General features: G+C 37.7%; 3 protein-coding genes across 7 annotated transcripts in view; 2 read left to right on the top strand and 1 right to left on the bottom strand.

Annotated features, from left to right (window-relative positions):
* LOC133646114 (gastrula zinc finger protein XlCGF28.1-like) overlaps window positions 1–18,617 on the bottom strand; it is a 201,653-nt gene that overhangs the window by 128,244 nt on the left and 54,792 nt on the right. The gene's annotated exons all lie outside the window — the stretch shown is intronic.
* LOC133646116 (gastrula zinc finger protein XlCGF57.1-like) lies at window positions 1,265–10,440 on the top strand. Of its 2 annotated transcripts, XM_062041153.1 has the most exons (4): window positions 1,265–1,321; window positions 1,595–1,693; window positions 5,469–5,809; window positions 8,581–10,440. In XM_062041153.1, exons 3-4 carry the CDS (start codon window positions 5,500–5,502, stop codon window positions 10,134–10,136), a joined length of 1,866 nt encoding a protein of 621 aa, XP_061897137.1. In that variant the 5' UTR covers window positions 1,265–1,321; window positions 1,595–1,693; window positions 5,469–5,499; the 3' UTR covers window positions 10,137–10,440. The 2 variants fall into 2 exon arrangements, with proteins under 2 accessions (XP_061897137.1, XP_061897136.1); XM_062041152.1 differs by lacking the exon at window positions 1,265–1,321 and having other exon boundaries at window positions 1,332–1,693.
* Window positions 15,805–18,617, top strand: part of LOC133646115 (gastrula zinc finger protein XlCGF57.1-like) — a 37,538-nt gene continuing 34,725 nt past the window's right edge. For all 3 annotated transcript variants that reach the window (XM_062041150.1, XM_062041149.1, XM_062041148.1), the window contains exons 1-2: window positions 15,805–16,208; window positions 17,748–18,089. In XM_062041150.1, the coding sequence (XP_061897134.1) occupies window positions 16,103–16,208; window positions 17,748–18,089 (448 nt within the window). In that variant the 5' untranslated portion in view covers window positions 15,805–16,102. The remainder of the gene's footprint in view (window positions 16,209–17,747; window positions 18,090–18,617) is intronic.

The raw sequence follows: 18,617 nt of genomic DNA, 5'->3' as shown, positions 1-18,617 counted from the left end.
AAATGGAGACTTCTCACAGGATGAGATAACTTCTGGAATTTACTGGCTCAGAATGGCCAAAAGTATAGATGTGTGTGTCCAAGTTTAAGGAAACTGCAGGCTGTCTTCTTCTAATGGATTTATTACAATCTTTGCAAGCTGGGTAACGTTTGCTGTGGTCTGGAACAACATGGTACACAAAAAACTATCAGAAATGCAGCTAATATTATACAAAGATAATGTGTCATGAGACATGCAAATATAAATAAACAGAGGACATAAGTAAAGGAAATTAAATGAGCTCAAATATACCTACAAACGAGGCATAATGATGCAATATGTACATACAGCTAGCCTAAATATATATGATAGTATATATCTGTATCATGAATCAATTTAAGTGGACCCCGACTTAAACAAGTTGAAAAACTTATTCGGGTGTTACCATTTAGTGGTCAATTGTACGGAATATGTACTTCACTGTGCAACCTACTAATAAAAGTCTCAATCAATCAATCAATCAAATAGCATGTTAGCATCGATCACCTTGTAGTCATGGATTGACCAAATATGTCTGATTAGCATTCCAGCATATCAATAAAATCAACAAAGCTCACCTTTGTGCATTCACGCACAGCATAAAACGTTTGGTGGACAAAATGAGACAAAGAAGGAGTGGCATACAACACGTCTTTCTGTGGCAGCGACGGAGAAAGTTGTACACCTAAACCAACAACGGTGAGTTCAAGGACCGCCAAAAATTAGTAGGACAAACGGCACTGGCCAAATACTCTCATCAGTGAGGCATGTTTAATGAAAACAGAGGGCTTTCTAACACTTAAAAAGGTTTGTGTCATGTTTGTCCTCTTACAGAAACATTATTAAAACAAAAAATATATTTTCCCCCCTTCTTTAAGGTGGGCGGGGCCTCTGAATCAAGTCAACCAAATATCTAACTTAAGACAAGTAGATCTTTTCACGTTTTTTTTTTTTACAATTACAGCTTATTGTGCAGACACCAAGTTAGTTTCTCAATGTTTCAAAAGCGGCTATTCAAAGAATGGTGCCACCATGTGGCGGAGTTCATGTAGTTCAGCTGTGGAGGCGCTCTGTGACGGATAAAAGTGATCATAACACCAGCGCTATCATATAATTAAATGTGTGTCAGTAACCAGGTGAATTAAAAACTGTTTTGCCGACCAAAAAAACGTTATGAAATGTGTAGCGATGTCCCGCAGATATGTCGTACTGTCGCTTTAAGAATAGCGCATGCGCAGTGCTGGAGGGCGTTTTGGTTTTCTCGCGAGATCTGACAACAGCGCGCGAATAAAACAGGAGGAGGGTAAGTCAAAATGGCGTTTGATGAAGAAGACGTTATTGTAGTCTTTAGAGTCCTGCGTTCTTAATCTGTTCGAATGTGTACACTTATGTTGTTTAATGGAGTTAAACATCGTTCATGATAGTTTGTGTTTGGATACGTTAGTCTGAGCGCACTTCTCGTGCTAGCTTAGAGCTAGTTAGCTTAGCTTGCTAGCTGCTAACAAAGAGACTCGGGGGTTATTATAAAGATCAAATGTGAGTGTAAACTGTCGTGATTGTGTGAAAATGTGCGAAGGAATGATAGCAGAGTACGAGGAGGAACGTTCTTCAACAAAACAACATCAACTCCTGGACGCTGTTCTCAAGAAACATCAACTTGTCTTACTCAGTACAGGTTTGTTTCATTCTTACTCTCACCTGTTTGCTCTCTTTATGTTTATTTATTAACACAATGCTTGAATATTTATGTATTTAAAAGGATTTATTGTCTTGTGAGGATGATGCACTGCTTTGTTTTTTATATTGTTCATGCAAACAAGACAGTTTCAGGAAAAGAGACACATTATTGTTTATTTAAAGCAGGGGTCGGCAACCCAAAACCTTGAAAGAGCCATATTGGACCAAAAAACAAATCTGTCTGGAGCCGCAAAAAATGAAAAGCCGTATATAAGTCTTATAATGAAGGCAACACATGATGTAAATGTCTATATTAGCCATAATAGCCACTATCAAAATTACTATGTGTTGCAGGCTGAAGCAAATCTTCGTTGACGGAAATGTTGACATGTAATATGTATTCTACACATTAGAAACCATTAGTAAATCAGAGGCTACTCAGAAGGTGAGATAATTCCTGGAAATGACTGGCTTTTAATGGCCAAAGGTATAGACGTGTGTGTCCAAGTTAAAGGAAACTGCAGCCTGTCTTCTTTTAATAGATTTATTACAATCTTTGGCAAACTAGGTAATGTTTGCTGTGGTCTTGAACGACATGGCATACAAACAACTATCTGAAATGCAGCCAATGTTACATACAGATAATGTGTCATGAGACTTTCAAAACAAAATTATATACAAAGAGAATGGAAGTAAAGGATATTTAAATGAGCTCAAATGAGGCATAATGATGCAATATGCACATACAGCTAGCCTAAATAGCATGTTAGCATCGATTAGCTTGCAGTCATGCAAGTGACCAAAAATGCCTGATTAGCACTCCAACAAGTCAATAACATCAACCAAGCGCACCTTTTGTGCATTCACGCACAGCATAAAACGTTTGGTGGACAAAATGAGACAAAGAAGGAGTGGAAGATTTTACATGTAAACAAACTGTTGCGTCACAGTCCCCACACTATGGTGAGTTCAAGAACGCCCGAAATTAGTAGGACAAATTAAACGATGTCCACCAAATACTCTCCTGAGTGAAGCATACGCACAAACATATTAAACAGTGGGATAGTTTACTATCAATTATTACTCCCAAAATTGTATTCTCATTTACGATTTCAATTTGGGTACAATCAATACTTATTTTCTGTTCAGACGTTATGTTGCGATTTCCAAACATCACTTAGTTTTATTTATATTCAAAGATAATTTATTTGTGTCCATCCATTTTTTTGCTATGTTTAGTTCTGTGTTTACTGTATTTATGAGCTCATAATAGTCATCACTACTGTAGAATATATTTGTGTCGTCTGCAAATAGTATACATTTCAGTACTTTGGATGTATTAAACATATCATTAATATATACATTAAACAGTTTTGGCCCCAAATGTAAATGTAATGTCTAATAAAAAGGTTATAGATTAACTTTATCCATATATTTAAAGACAAGTATTTGTTTTTTGTTCCATAATAGTATCAACATGTCATCTTTTTCTCATTACTTGATACCTTTATTTTTATATTTTGATAGAGAGAGGTAATGTACATTTATATGTACTAATGTATGTACATTAGCAGCAGAAATATGTCATATAGCAGTGTTTCCCATAAACTGCCAAGATACCTGTGGCGGTGGGGGCGTGGCTATGGGCGTGGTCACTATGACATCATCGAGCAATTTGCATAATTTACTACATTGATATGATTTTCTCTAAAAAGGCTCAAAAATTTATACTTACTAATTAATAATAACGGTTTTGTTTTAAACGTCCATCCATCCATCCATCCATTTTACAATATAATTACAACACTTTATGTACATATTTATATACAGATTTGAACATGAGGTATTCACTGAAATATATTTATTAATTGTGGTTCTTACAAAAAATATATTTTATAAAATATAAAAGCTAAAATGTCTCTTAAAGCTCTGCCCCTTTAATTAGTGCATACTAAATAATTTAACTTTAGCCTAATACTACAACCATATTATTTACCAGCAACATAAAGTGAAACAGAGGCAGAGGTGTCCTGCCACAGTCAGTAACAAATAAACAGAAACAGTAGTGGTCAAATACAAATAAGGCAACAAGAGAAGTATCCTACACTTCTCTTTTGTAAAGTAAATCTGAACAGCCTATATGGGCATCTACATCAACTATATGATTTGCCTGAGAAGCTGGACAGGACAAAAAAAAAATAAAAACATTTTTTTAAATTTTATTTGTAGCGGACGTAATTCTTTCGTGGCGGGCCGCCACAAATAAATGAATGTGTGGGAAACACTGTATAGTAATTAACTATACACCATAAAATATTGACAACTTGCTAAGTCACATTAATAGTTTTTAAAATACAAACTTTATGAAATTAAAAAAACAAGTAATGTAAAAAAAACATTGTTTACTTTTTGATATCAAAATAAAACAAAGCAGTTTGGCTGATGAAAATAAAGTCTAATAAATAAGCTTTGTTCTTCTCCAACAACACCCACAGTTTGGCCTACAAAAATAAACAGGAGTGATACCTCGCACATCAAATACACAATCTTCTCAGCCTGTGTTCAATTCGATGAGATGACGAAACATTTTAGCTAGTATTTGTTATTTGAATACTAATAAAGTTTGCAGTTAAATAAAGGATCCGAGTAAACAAACTAAAAACTTTATAAACAAGTTGTGTCAACGTTCCCGACACATAATGTTTCCTCACAATATTAACTCTGTCACAGCAGCTGATTTTTCTCCTTAGCTGTATACTTTTAGTGTGAGACAAATGCATCCGTCTCCATTATTGCGATTAAAAATTAAAACGGTATTACTAACCGTCTGGATTTTTACCACGGTTTATCATTATACCGTTTACTGTTACATCCCTACATACAGTTGTAATTTATTTATTAAGATACTATGATTGATTGTGTCAAATGCTTTTGTTAAATCTATTAACACTGCAGCAGCACACTTTTTGCTATATATTGCATTGGTGATCTCTTCTGTTGTTTTGGTTAAATAATTTGATTAATTGATTTTCTGTGAGTGTTTAATTTTTATTATGAATTTGTTCAATCTTTTGTTAAAAAAGTTTTTTAATACTTTTTTAAAAAATTGTGGAAGTAGAGAAAGAGGTCTGTAATTTGTAAATTGGTGTGTGTCTCCAATCTTACAAATTTGTATGACTTTTGCCATTTTTCATTTTCATTTTATTGTTTTCCATATCAATTCCGTTACTATCAGTAATGGATAACAAGCTACATGATGACGTCACAACAGAGCTGTGAGTTAACAATACTTTTTTTTTCATGAATCAGTAGTTTATCATTTCTCGGAGACAACTGATAGAAGCAAGAAGTGTGTGTCTCACTTTTGGTTGATGATAAAATATAAATAAGTAACAATATCTAATGTGCTTTAATGCGGTAATTGTCTTCGTTTTTGCTTGAGCGCTGCAAAAACAAAATCTTGCGGACAATATTTATCTAATTTCTATTGAGCTGTTCTAAGTTGAGGGTTCATAAACGGAAAGCCATGAACATACTTTAATTTGTCATTTAGTCTTAGTCATTTTAAAAGGGTTCAATATTAAGAAAAAAATCATTGTTTTCTCTTAAGTATTTATAATAACTTTTTAATCAAGCAAATGTTTTTCCAATTACTCGATTAATCGAAGAAATTTGTTAGTCGAATACGTAATTACTAAAATATTCAATAGCTGCAACCCTCTATTCCATGTACAATATGACATGTGACATGTATTTTGTTTTGTGTCCTGTAGACATCCATCAACTGATTGGACATCAAGAAACATGTCTCCCTCCTCTGCAGGGGGCAGCTTCACTTTGGAGTGCGACTATCCACAGTTCCCCCAGGTAAAAGAAGAAGAGGACCCACAGCCCCCTAATATCAAAGAGGAAAGGGAGGATACACCGTATCCCCAAGGTATGGAAGAAGAGGAGCATCTACAGCCCCCCTACATTCAAGAAGAAGGGGATAGAGAGGGTCTTCTAGGGCAGGAGGAGGCTGATCTCACCAAGTTTCCACTGACTGGTGTCTCTGTGAAGACCGAAGACCATGAAGAGAAACCACCTGAGTCCTCACGGCTTCATCACAGTCCAAGTAAGCACAACATCCAGATGTCATCTAATAATATGTTTGTAACTGATGTTCATCCAGGGTGCACCATTCTCTCTCAAGGTGGAGATATACTTGCTTTTTAACACAACCATTATAAGAATGCTTCATTAATCAACAACAATGAAATTGCTGGGTTGCAACAATGTGACCTAGAGGCCGTGGTCAGATGAAGGCAAAGATTCAATATGGCATGTCGGCGTATTTTAAAGGTTTGGTGGTGAATATACAAGCCAGACATCATGGAAAAAAATAACATCCATGTTTATTTGGATGTAGTTACTTTTCTATCAACACTTTTCTTTAGGAAACCTCCACATGGAATGGATTTGTGTTTTGTTGTAGCGTGTGTTCGATATCAAGATACAGTATGTCGTTGCTTTGAATGAGGCAGCCTACGAGAGATTTATGAGTAAGAACAGCACATGTATGCAACATTTTCACTCTGATTTAAATTGTTCTTGGTAGAAAATATCTTTGTTTGCCCTTCATGTGCTTGAGCAACCCAACAAAATACGAAATTATATTTTCTCTTAGGTAGAAACCCACAATGCGTCTACTTGGCCACATTTAGACAAATGTATGCGCCTGGATAAAACATTCATTTGAGTTGTTTACCATGTAAGCCTAAATCAAAACTAGAGATTTCCGATAATGGCTTTTTTGTCGATATTCCGATATTGTCCAACTCTTAATTACCGATTCCGATATCAACCGATACCGATATATACAGTTTAGTTTAGTTTATTAAGGATCCCCATTAGTCTACACCGCAGTGGAGACTATTCTTCCTGGGGTCCAGGCAAAAACATCACACAATCACAAAACAAAAGATTAAAATGCAGTACAACATGATCAAATAATAAAATGTTGTAATACAAAAATAGCAACAACAAAGAACCAAAAAAATAATAATAACTTCGAGTTTACATAATATTGTTCATAACAAAGATAAAAAGAGCAATATAAAAAAATATATATATATATTTTTGCAAAAAAATAAATAAAACAAAGAACCAATGGCCTAAAATATATACATTAGTGTACCAAAGACAAACAATAAGTGACGAAAAAAGTTCCCTCCACCATTTTCTACTGCTTGTCCCATAATCAATAAAATAGTCAATAAAAACAGTCATGACATTAGGTACAATCTAGAATAATCTCTTTCCGCAATACTTCTCCTCTTAGTCTATTCTTAAAACCCACTCTGCTGGTGATTGATACCAAATATTATACAGTCGTGGAATGAACACATTATTATGCCTAATTTTGTTGTGATGCCCCGCTGGATGCATTAAACAATGTAACAAGGTTTTCCAAAATAAATCAACTCAAGTTATGGAAAAAAATGCCAACATGGCACTGCCATATTTATTATTGAAGTCACAAAGTGCATTATTTTTTTTTAACATGCCTCAAAACAGCAGCTTGGAATTTGGGACATGCCCTCCCTGAGAGAGCATGAGGAGGTTGAGGTGGGCGGGGTTGGGGTTGAGTAGTAGCAAAGGGTGTATATTGTAGCGTCCCGGAAGAGTTAGTGCTGCAAGGGGTTCTGGGTATTTGTTGTGTTACGGTGCGGATGTTCTCCCGAAATGTGTTTGTCATTCTTGTTTGGTGTGGGTTCACAGTGTGGTGCATATTTGTAACAGTGTTAAAGTTGTTTATACGGCCATTCTGTGTGACCTGTATGGCTGTTGACCAAGTATGCCTTGCATTCACTTGTGTGTGTGAAAAGCCGTAGATATTATGTGACTGGGCCGGCACGCAAAGGCAGTGCCTTCAAGGTTTATTGGCGCTCTGTACTTCTCCCTACGTCCGTGTACACAGCGGCGTTTTAAAAAGTCATACATTTTACTTTTTTTTTTTAAACCGATACCGATAATTTTGAAACAGATACCGATAATTTCCGATATTACATTTTAAAGCATTTATCGGCCGATAATATCGGCAGTCCGATATTAATCGACATCTTTAAATTATATTTTCTCTTAGGTAGTAACCCAGAATGCGTCTACTTGGCCACATTTGCACAAATGTACGCACCTGGATAAAACATTAATTTGAGTTGTTTACCATGTAAGCCTAAATCAAAACTGTTTTCGAGTTGCATATTTCGCAAGAGAAATGCTACCAAAAATGTACGCCGAAGTGAGGAAGATCATAGCCGCACAATTAAGTCAAGTCACTTACTTTGCGCTGACCAGAACCGTACGTGTGTGACAGTCCATTACATCGTCCACTAGGAATTAAAAAGTGCCTGCCTGCAAACTTATTTTTAATCTGAGTTTGATACATTTTGTATTATTTGCACAGCTATGTTATTTATTTGACGTAGAAGGAATATTTTTCTATTTTATTTATGTTATGTAATTCTGTGCTACTTAAACAGTTCCTTTTATGTGCTGTTAATACCCATCTTGACTAATTGGGTTAATAAAAGTGTTTACAGTACAGTTGTCATTCACTTCAATTTCAGTGAATCTCCCTCAAAAATGAAAATCTTTATATGTATACTTTCACCGGAAAATATATCGAATATTGAGTTTATGGAGTTTCCGAATCTACGGAAATTGCCAAGACATTTGAAGCGGAATATTTAAAATTGACGACTGAATTTGTGTCATTTGCTGACGTTTAGACAGTATTTGCACATACTTTGCGGAATGTCAATACAATTGGATATGATTAAGTGGATACAAGGAAACACAAATAAGCACATAAAGTCAACTTGTTTGTCTTTTTGTGCCCTGCAGATGTCTGTGAAGAACATCTCCCTGAGCAGCAGGAGTGGACCTCCAGGATGAAGCAGGAGGAGCCACAGCCCCCCCACATCAAAGAGGAAGAGGTAGAGCCTCAAGACCCGCACATTAAAGAAGAAGAGGAGGAACATAGCATCAGTCAAGAGGAAAAGTATATTGAAGAACTGGAGAAAGTTGATGTCCCCAAGATGCCATTGACTGGTGTCACTGTGAAGAGTGAAGACGAGTTCAAAGGTGATGATAAAGATTCCAAAGGTGATATTAAGACATGTGACACTGACCACACACACTTTCAATGCTCTCACTGTGACAAAACTTTTAACCGCCAACATAAAATGAAAAGACACATGAAAATACACAGTGGGGAAAATGATTTTTCCTGTTCAATCTGTAGTAAAGGTTTTACACAAAGAGATTTGAAAATACACATGAGAACACACACTGGAGAAAAACACATTTCCTGTTCAATCTGTGGTAAAAGTTTTAGAAATAATGCTTATCTGAAAACACACATGAAAATACACAGTGGGGAAAAGGATTTTTCCTGTTCAATGTGTAGTAAAGGTTTTACAGCAAAAGGTAATCTGAAAAGACACATGAGAACACACAGTGAGGAAAAAGATTTCCCCTGTTCAATCTGTGGTAAAGGTTTTACAGCAAAGTGTGATTTGATAAGACACACGAGAACACACACCGGAGAAAAAACGTTTTCCTGTTCAAACTGCAAAAAAAGCTTTTCGGTACGGTCAACGCTCGTACAACACATGAGAATACACACTGGAGAAAAACCATTCACTTGCTCAGTTTGCGACAAAAGATTTTCTGACAAGCAAAAATTGAAAAGACACACGAAAATACACTCTTCTGAAAATCCTTTCGCCTGTTTAAAATGCAGCAGAAGCTTTTCTGAACAAGCCAACCTTGCACTGCACATGAGAATACACAACGGGGAAAAAACATTCAAGTGCTCTTACTGTGACAAAACGTTTCAATACAGTGGTCATCTGAAAAACCACACAAGAGTACACACAAAACGCTTTTTCTGTTCAATTTGCCGTGACGGTTTTCCAGAAAAGAAAGATTTTCAAAGACACATGAGAACACACACTGGAGAAAAACCTTTCCATTGCTCCGTTTGTGGCAAAAGATTCTGTCAGAAGCAAACTTTGAAAAGACACACAAGAATACACACTGGTGAAAAACCTTATACCTGTTCAGGGTGCAAAAAAAGCTTCACTCGTCGAGCAAACCTTCTGGTACACATGAGAATACACACTGGAGATAAACCATTCATGTGCTCAATTTGCAATAAAAGATACATCCGAAAGGAAGACTTAGTAATACACACAAGAACGCATACTGGTGAAAAACCCTTTATCTGTTCAGTGTGTGGTAGAGGTTTTGTACGACATCCCAATTTGAAAAAACACATGAGAATACACTCTGGAAAAAAACCATATTCCTGTTCAAGGTGCAGCAAAGGTTTTACTGAACGACAATGGCTTGTAAGACACTTGAGAACACACACAGGAGAGAAAGAACCTGGGTAAGAAACAGTGTGCTGGTGAGAACAGCAAATGAAGCTGCAGGATTTGAAATAAACTGTCGTAACGCTGACGTTCTAACAACATCACCACTTGTAACGTGTGTCACACAATCATGTCAATATGCTTCCACCATTTATAGATTACATTTTCTTTGTTTTGTATTTTACTTCCAGTCAAGTACATGTATTATTATTAGCTCTTCCTACTCCTTTTGTGGACATATTGTAATGTGAAATTGTGAATATGTGACGTATACACTGTAGCTACACTACATGCATGTTCAAAATAAACTAATACCGATATCAAATAGCAGCAGTATTCAGAAGATTCATTTCAAATCTAGAAATGTTTTTGATTGATTGAAGCTTTTATTGGCAGATCGTGAGGGAAGAGATGGATGAAATGGGAAAAAAAAGAGTAAAGATGTGAAAATAATAGATGCTAAAAGACTTTAAGAGGAGGGAGAAGTGACAGTTTATTTGACTGGTGTTTGTGAATGTGATGTATGAATGACAAAGTGAGGGAATCTATTCCACAAACACTACGGTTCCTTTTAGATCTGAAAGAAGTGGACACGCAATACAACCATGTCAATGGAAACAAAGATGTGCAAAGTGTGGAGGAGAACATTGTCAGAATCATTGTATCTAAGTTATCACAAAACTTTGTGTGGCCATGAGTTCCAGGCGAGCAGACAAAAGATCTTACCAAGCAGAAAGCTTGTAAAACTCCACTGTGTAGGATGGGAAGCAACATGAAGGTGTTCTGTTTTTTTGATGTATTGTAATCCACTGAAAGATTTTGTCTTGACCCGAGAACTACACAGCAGAGAGGAAGCAGGACCACACTCCCCTCCAGGCGACCTTTTCTTTGAACTGTTCTGTAACCAAAGGCGATGGCTGTTTACGACCCCCCTCCCTTAGAAACAGCTGTTCTAAATAAAAGAGGAGACGTACAATCTTTCGTCAGAGCGTGTTGGAACACTGTACAAGAGTACAGGTGTACGCGCTCTCCTCAATTGAGCCAAATGTAATTCTGTCTCTGTTCAATTCCTTGCTTCTTGTCTTGGTTAATAGATGTCATCAGTGTTTGAACCTGACAAACATGCTTATGGTAAATGTGCTAAAGATGCTAAGCTAATGTGTTTTAAGTGGGGTGGGGAGCACAGTGCTGCACATGTGGGACGTGCAGTCCAAAAACATGCTAAACAAGTGCAAAGTTACAAGACAGAAATGCACTAAACAACATTGGCGCTGATGAAAGAAATATTGTTGGGACAAGAAATAAAGAATGATGATGAAGACGGCGGTGGAAGCTGCTGAGCAATATTTAGGAATGAAATAATGTAAAGCAGAATAAATACTATTGTGACTCTTAACCAAGAGGCATCACTGTTATATTTCAATTCATAATGCAAAAGGATAAGAAGTCCGAATATGAATTAGTGAAAATAAAATTAGACCTTATTTCATTTGTATTCAACAAACTTGATTTCATATTCATCTTGATCTTGTGATATATGAATTGTATGAAAGGAAATTAATTATTTAACCTTTTGTACCATATTGGTATGTGTCATAAGTCATGTGTGAGAAGCAGCACTCAGGAGCAGATATTTAAAGCCAAAGATTGTTCAGTCGTCTTCAGCTGACATTTTTAAACCAGAGGACTTTGACCAGACTGGAAAGTCAACTCATTTGAAGAAAGAAATGAAACCATATTCCCCCCCGACTTTCTTTACAGCATTAGTGTTGCGAAAAATTCTCAAGTAATCTTAATATTTCACTAAAACCACAGTGTCCACTAAATGATAATACATTTTACTGCAGTGGAACCTCCATTTAAGAACCCCTCCTATTTGAGAACTTTTCCATTTACAAACAATTAGATTTGAGATCCTTTCTCGTCAGCTTCTCCTCCGCCGATGTCAATGTAACTGGATTTGACTTTTTAAAATGTTTATTATTGTAGCAATACGGTTGTAGAAGTTAAGGATTTTTGTGATTTCCGATCGTTTGTGAGGGCACCAAACGGACTTCTGTGTGTGTGCGCGCGTGTTGGCAGAGCGGCGCGTACAGAGGACAGCAGATTGTTGTTGCAGTTGTTGTTGATAAAGAGAGTTAATTCATCACATCCTGTGTTATGTTTCTTTAAATATACAGTTTTGATATACAGTACCGTAAAGCACTTTATATTGTGTTCAAAATGTACAAACCTTTATTAAAAGCCACAAGGACAACACAAATAAGCCACGTGAGCTCTGGAAAATTCTCAACAACCAGCTTCCTGGTTGCAGCCAGAAACTTAAAACCAGACTCACCAACATCAGCATCAAGGAGGGTGACTCCCTCATTACAGACAAAATGGAGGTAGCTAGCAGACTTAACACCTTTTTCACCAGCATAGCCGCAACTCTTGTCAACAAGCTGTCCCACCACTCTGGTCGCTTTGGTGTAGAACACATTAAAGCCTTCTACAGAAAGATAGGAGTATCCAACGATGATTTCAAATTAGAAATGGTCACAGCTGATGAGGTGTTTAAAAAATTGAGCGCGCTCCACCCAAACAAGGCCACCGGCCTTGATAATATTCCCTCCAGATTCCTCAGGGACTCTGCCTCCCTCATTGCCCCGATCATCACACACATAATAAACCTATCAATTACACAAGGCCAAGTACCAAAAGATTTTAAGATAGCAAGAGTAACTCCCCTCTTTAAAAAAGGAAGCATATTGGAGCCTGGACACTACCGACCTGTTTCTATTCTCAGTTCCATTTCGAAAGTATTGGAGAAAATAGTTTATGAACAGGTCGATAGTTACCTTGCCACTAATAAACTCATGTACAAATTCCAATCCGGCTTCAGAACTAACCACTCCACTGACACATGCCTTCTCTATCTGACCGACCACATCAAACATGAGGTGGACGCGGGCAAACACTGCGGCATGGTCATGCTGGACCTTCAGAAGGCCTTTGACACCGTTAAGCACGCTATACTGTTGGATAAGCTCAGAGCAATCGGATTTAACAAAACCTCTTGGAGCTGGATGCAATCTTACTTGGAGGGGAGGGAGCAGGTGGTAGAGGTGAATGGCACCGTGTCCCCCCCCCCTCTCGGTGAGCTGTGGAGTCCCCCAAGGCAGTATATTGGGACCTTTACTGTTCCTAATATACATAAACGACTTGTCATCGGCATGCGACTGTGAATTGTTTTTGTTTGCGGATGACTCTGCCCTGCTGGTATCCGGCAAGGACAAGTCACAGGTGGAGAAAATCCTCAGTGCTGAGCTCTGTAGAACTTGCACCTGGCTCGCTGACAACAAGCTATCCATACACTTGGGTAAAACGGAATCCATCCTGTTTGGGTCCCACATCAACCTTAAGAAAGTCAATGACTTCACTATAAAAGTGGGTGACATTGTTATCACCAGGAAAGATGAGGTCACCTACCTAGGTTCCATTCTAGAGGCTAACCTTTCCTGTGATAAAATGGCAACCAAGGTAATCAAAAAGGTTAACCAATGAACAAGATTTCTCTACAGAATCTCCTCTCTGGTCAACAAAAGCACCATGAGGATTCTGGCGGGAACTCTCGTTCAACCCTTTTTCGATTACGCATGCACCTCCTGGTACCCTAGCACCTCCAAAACCCTCAAATCTAAACTCCAAACATTCCAGAACAAGCTAGTCAGGTTACTTCTAGACCTCCACCCCAAGGACTTCAAAGCGGAGAGAAGACAGGATCTGCCCAATTTCCAGACAACCTCTTTTTGAACCTCCTTTTTGAACTGGTTTACGAACGTCTTTTTGAACTATTTCATGGACCTCTTTTGGAACTATTTTACAAACTCTTTTTGAACTGACTTTTTCTGTGAATTGTTTACGACCTTTTCTGTGAACTTTTTGCGACCTTTGTCCTTTGGTAACAGCGGTGGCCATGTGGTCGGGGAGGGTCCAAAATAAAAGAAGGAGGCGTGCAATCTTTTGGCAGAGCGTGCTGAGATACTGTTCAAGGGTACAGTGTACAGACGACTCTCCTCAATATTGAGTCCAAATTGAATTCTGTCTTTGTTTAATTCTTTGCCTCTTGTCTTGTTTAATAGATGTCATCAGTGTTTGGACCTGACATAAATAATTGGGGTATAAATGGAAATAAAATAGAAAATATAACAATAAGAATAAAAATAAAAAGCAACAATAAGAATAAAAATATAACAGCCTATAATAGCCTACTATCGAAGGCTGACGCAAATCTTCGTTGACAGAAATGTTGTATTTAAATTTTTAATCTACACATTGCAACATTGGAAATCATTAGTAAAATGGAGACTTCTCACAGGATGAGATAACCTGGAAATTTACTGGCTCAGAATGGCCAAAAGTATAGATGTGTGTGTCCAAGTTTAAGGAAACTGCAGGCTGTCTTCTTCTAATGGATTTATTACAATCTTTGCAAGCTGGGTAACGTTTGCTGTGGTCTGGAACAACATGGCACGCAAACAACTATCAGAAATGCAGGTAATATTATACAAAGATAATGTGCCATGAGATGTGCACATATAAATAAATACACAAAGGACATAAGTAAAGGAAATTAAATGAGCTCAAATATACCTACAAACGAGGAATAATGATGCAATATGTACATAGAGCTATCCTAAATAGCATGTTAGCATCGATTACCTTGTAGTCACGGATTGACCAAATATGTCTGATAAGCACTCCGGCATATCAATACAATCAACAAAGCTCTCCTTTGTGCATTCACGCACAGCATAAAACGTTTGGTGTACAAAATGAGACAAAGAAGGAGTAGCATAAAACACGTCTTTCTGTGGCAACATCTGAGAAAATTGTACATGTAAACAAACTACGATGAGTTCAAGGATCGCTGAAATTAGTAGGACAAAACGGGGCTTGGCAAATACTCTCATCGGTGAAGCATGTGTAACATAAACAGTGGGATTTCTAACAATTAGGAAGGTTTGTGTCATGTTTGTTCTCCTACAGAAAATATATATTAAAACTAAAAAAAAATGTTTTCTTCATTTTTTTCCACATCTCTGCAAGAGGCCCAGGGACCCACTAGGGCGGCGCTAAAGAGCCACATGCGGCTCTAGAGCATTGCACCGGTTGCCCAGGGGGGGTCCCCACATCTGCGGTCCCCTCCAAGGTTTCTCATTGTCATCCCATTGGGTTGAGTTTTTTCTTGCCCTGATGTGGGATCTGAGCCGAGGATGTCGTGTGGCTTGTGCAGCCCTTTGAGACACTCGTGATTTAGGGCTATATAAGTAAACATTGATTGATTGATTGATTGATTGATGCACGGAACTTTTTTCAGCGTTTGGAAGTAAAACCTTGCATCTGGTGCATCTTTTTTTATTTTGACCCAAATAAGTTTCCTCAATGTTTCAAAAGCGGCTTTTCAGAGAATGGCGCCACCATGTGGCGGAGTTCATGTAGTTCAGCTGTGGAGGCGCTCTGTGACTGATAAAAGTGATCATAACACCAGCGCTATCATATAATTAAATGTGTGTCAGTAACCAGGTGAATTAAAAACTGTTTTGCCGACCAAAAAAACGTTATGAAATGTGTAGCGATGTCCCGCAGATATGTCGTACTGTCGCTTAAAGAACAGCGCATGCGCAGTGCTGGAGGGCGTTTTGGGCTTTCTCGCGAGATCTGACAACAGCGCGCGAATAAAACAGGACGACGGGAAGTCAAAATGGCGTTTGATGAAGAAGACGTTATTGTAGTCTTTAGAGTCCCGCGTTCTTAATCTGTTCGAATGTGTACACTTATGTCGTTTAATGGAGTTAAACATCGTTCATGATAGTTTGTGTTTGGATACGTTACGTACGTGCTAGCTTAGCGCTAGTTAGCTTAGCTTGCTAGCTGCTAACAAAGAGACTCGGGGGTTATTATAAAGATCAAATGTGAGTGTAAAGTGTCGTGATTGTGTGAAAATGTGCGAAGGAATGAAAGCAGAGTACGAGGAGGAACTTTCTTCAACAAAACAACATCAACTGGACGCTGTTCTCAAGAAACATCAACTTGTCTTACTCAGTACAGGTTTGTTTCATTCTTACTCTCACCTGTTTACTCACTTTATGTTTATTTATTAACACAATTCTTGAATATTTATGTCTTTAGAATGATGAGTTGTTTATTGTCTTGTGAGGATGATTCACTGTTTTGGTTTTTATATTGTTCATGCAAACAGGACAGTTTCAGGAAAGGAGACAAATCATTGTTTATTTAAAGCAGGGGTCGGCAACCCAAAACGTTGAAAGAGCCATATTGGACCAACAACAAATCTGTCTGGAGCTGCAAAAAATGAAAAGCCGTATATAAGTTTTATACTGAAGGGAACAAATGATGAAAATGTCTATATTAGCCATAATAGCCTACTATCAAAATGACTATGTGTCGCAGGCTGAAGCAAATCTTTGTTGACGGAAATGTTGAAATGTAATATTTATTCTATTTAGGCTACTCAGAAGGTGAGATAACTCCTGGAAATGACTGGCTTTTAATGGCCAAATGTATAGATGTGTGTGTCCAAGTTAAAGGAAACGGCATGCTGTCTTCTTTTTATAGATTTATTACAATCTTTGGCAAGCTAGGTAATGTTTGCTGTGGTCTGGAACAACATGGCACACAAACAACTATCTGAAATGCAGCCAATGTTACATACAGATATTGTGTCATGAGTAGAGATGTCCGATAATGGCTTTTTTGCCGATATTCCGATATTGTCCAACTCTTAATTACCGATTCCGATATCAACCGATACGATATATACAGTCGAGGAATTAACACATTATTATGCCTAATTTTGTTGTGATGCCCTGCTGGATGCATTAAACAATGTAACAAGGTTTTCCAAAATAAATCAACTCAAGTTATGGAAAAAAATGCCAACATGGCACTGCCATATTTATTATTGAAGTCACAAAGTGCATTATTTTTTTTTAACATGCCTCAAAACAGCAGCTTGGAATTTGGGACATGCTCTCCCTGAGAGAGCATGAGGAAGTTGAGATGGGTGGGGTTGGGGGTGCGGGGTATGGATGTTGCAACAGACCTGTGAGTTAAAGAGAAGGAAAATAAAAACTTTTTTTTCATGAATCAATAGTTTATCATTTCTCGGAGACAACTGATAGAAGCAAGAAGTGTGTGTCTCACTTTTGGTTGATGATAAAATATAAATAAGTAACAATGTCTAATGTGCTTTAATGCTGTAATTGTCTTCGTTTTTGCTTGAACACTTCAAAAACTAAATATTGCGGACAATATTTAACTAATTTCTATTTAGCTGTTCTAAGTTGAGGGTTCATAAATGCAAAGCCATGAACATACTTGAATTTGTCATTTAGTCTTAGTCATTTTAAAAGGGTTCAATATTAACAGAAATTCCTTGTTTTCTCTTATGTATTTATAATAGCTTTTTAATAAAGAAAATATGTTTTTCCAATTACTCCATTAATCAAAGAAATTTGTTAGTCGAATACATACTTACTAAAATATGCAATAGCTGCAACCTTATATTCCATGTACAATATGACATGTAACATGTATGAGTTCAAATGTTTGTTTTGTGTCCTGTAGACATCCATCAGCTGATTGGACATCAAGAAACATGTCTCCCTCATCTGCAGGGGGGCAGCTTCCCTTTGGAGTGCGACTATCCACAGCCCCCCCATGTAAAAGAAGAAGAGGACCCACAGCCCCCTAATATTAAAGAGGAAAGGGAGGATACACAGCATCCCCAAGGTATGGAAGAAGAGGAGCATCTACAGTCCCCCTACATTCAAGAAGAAGGGGATAGAGAGTGTCTTCTAGGGCAGGAGGAGGCTGATCTCACCAAGTTTCCACTGACTGGTGTCTCTGTAAAGACCGAAGACCATGAAGAGAAACCACCTGAGTCCTCACGGCTTCATCACAGTCCAAGTAAGCACAACATCCACATATCATCTAATACAATGTTTGTAACTGATGTTCATCCAGGGTGCACCATTCTCTCTCAAGGTGGAGATATACTTGCTTTTTAACACAAGCATTATAAGAATGCTTCATTAACAACAACAATGAAATTGCTGGGTTGCAACAATGTGACCTAGAGGCCGTGTCCCTTACATCAGTGTTTTTCAACCACTGTGCCACACTAGTGTGCCGTGAGATACAGTCTGGTGTGCCGTGGGAGATTATCTAATTTCACCTATTTGGGGTAAAAATATTTTTTGCAAACCAATAATTATAGTCTGCAAATGATGTGTTGTTGTTGAGTGCCGGTGCTGTCAGAGTAACCGTGTAATACTCTGCCATATCAGTAGGTGGCAGTCGGAAGCTAATTGCGTTGTAGATGTCGGAAACAGCGGGAGGCAGTGTGCAGGTAAAAAAGGTGTCTAATGCTTAAACCAAAAATAAACAAAAGGTGAGTGCCCCTAAGAAAAGGCATTGAAGCTTAGAGAAGGCTAT

Source organism: Entelurus aequoreus, linkage group LG03 (genome assembly GCF_033978785.1).
Source record: "Entelurus aequoreus isolate RoL-2023_Sb linkage group LG03, RoL_Eaeq_v1.1, whole genome shotgun sequence".
Lineage (NCBI taxonomy): Eukaryota > Metazoa > Chordata > Actinopteri > Syngnathiformes > Syngnathidae > Entelurus > Entelurus aequoreus.
Note: the sequence above shows the minus strand (reverse complement) of the source record. Positions and strands in the feature narration are given on the sequence as shown.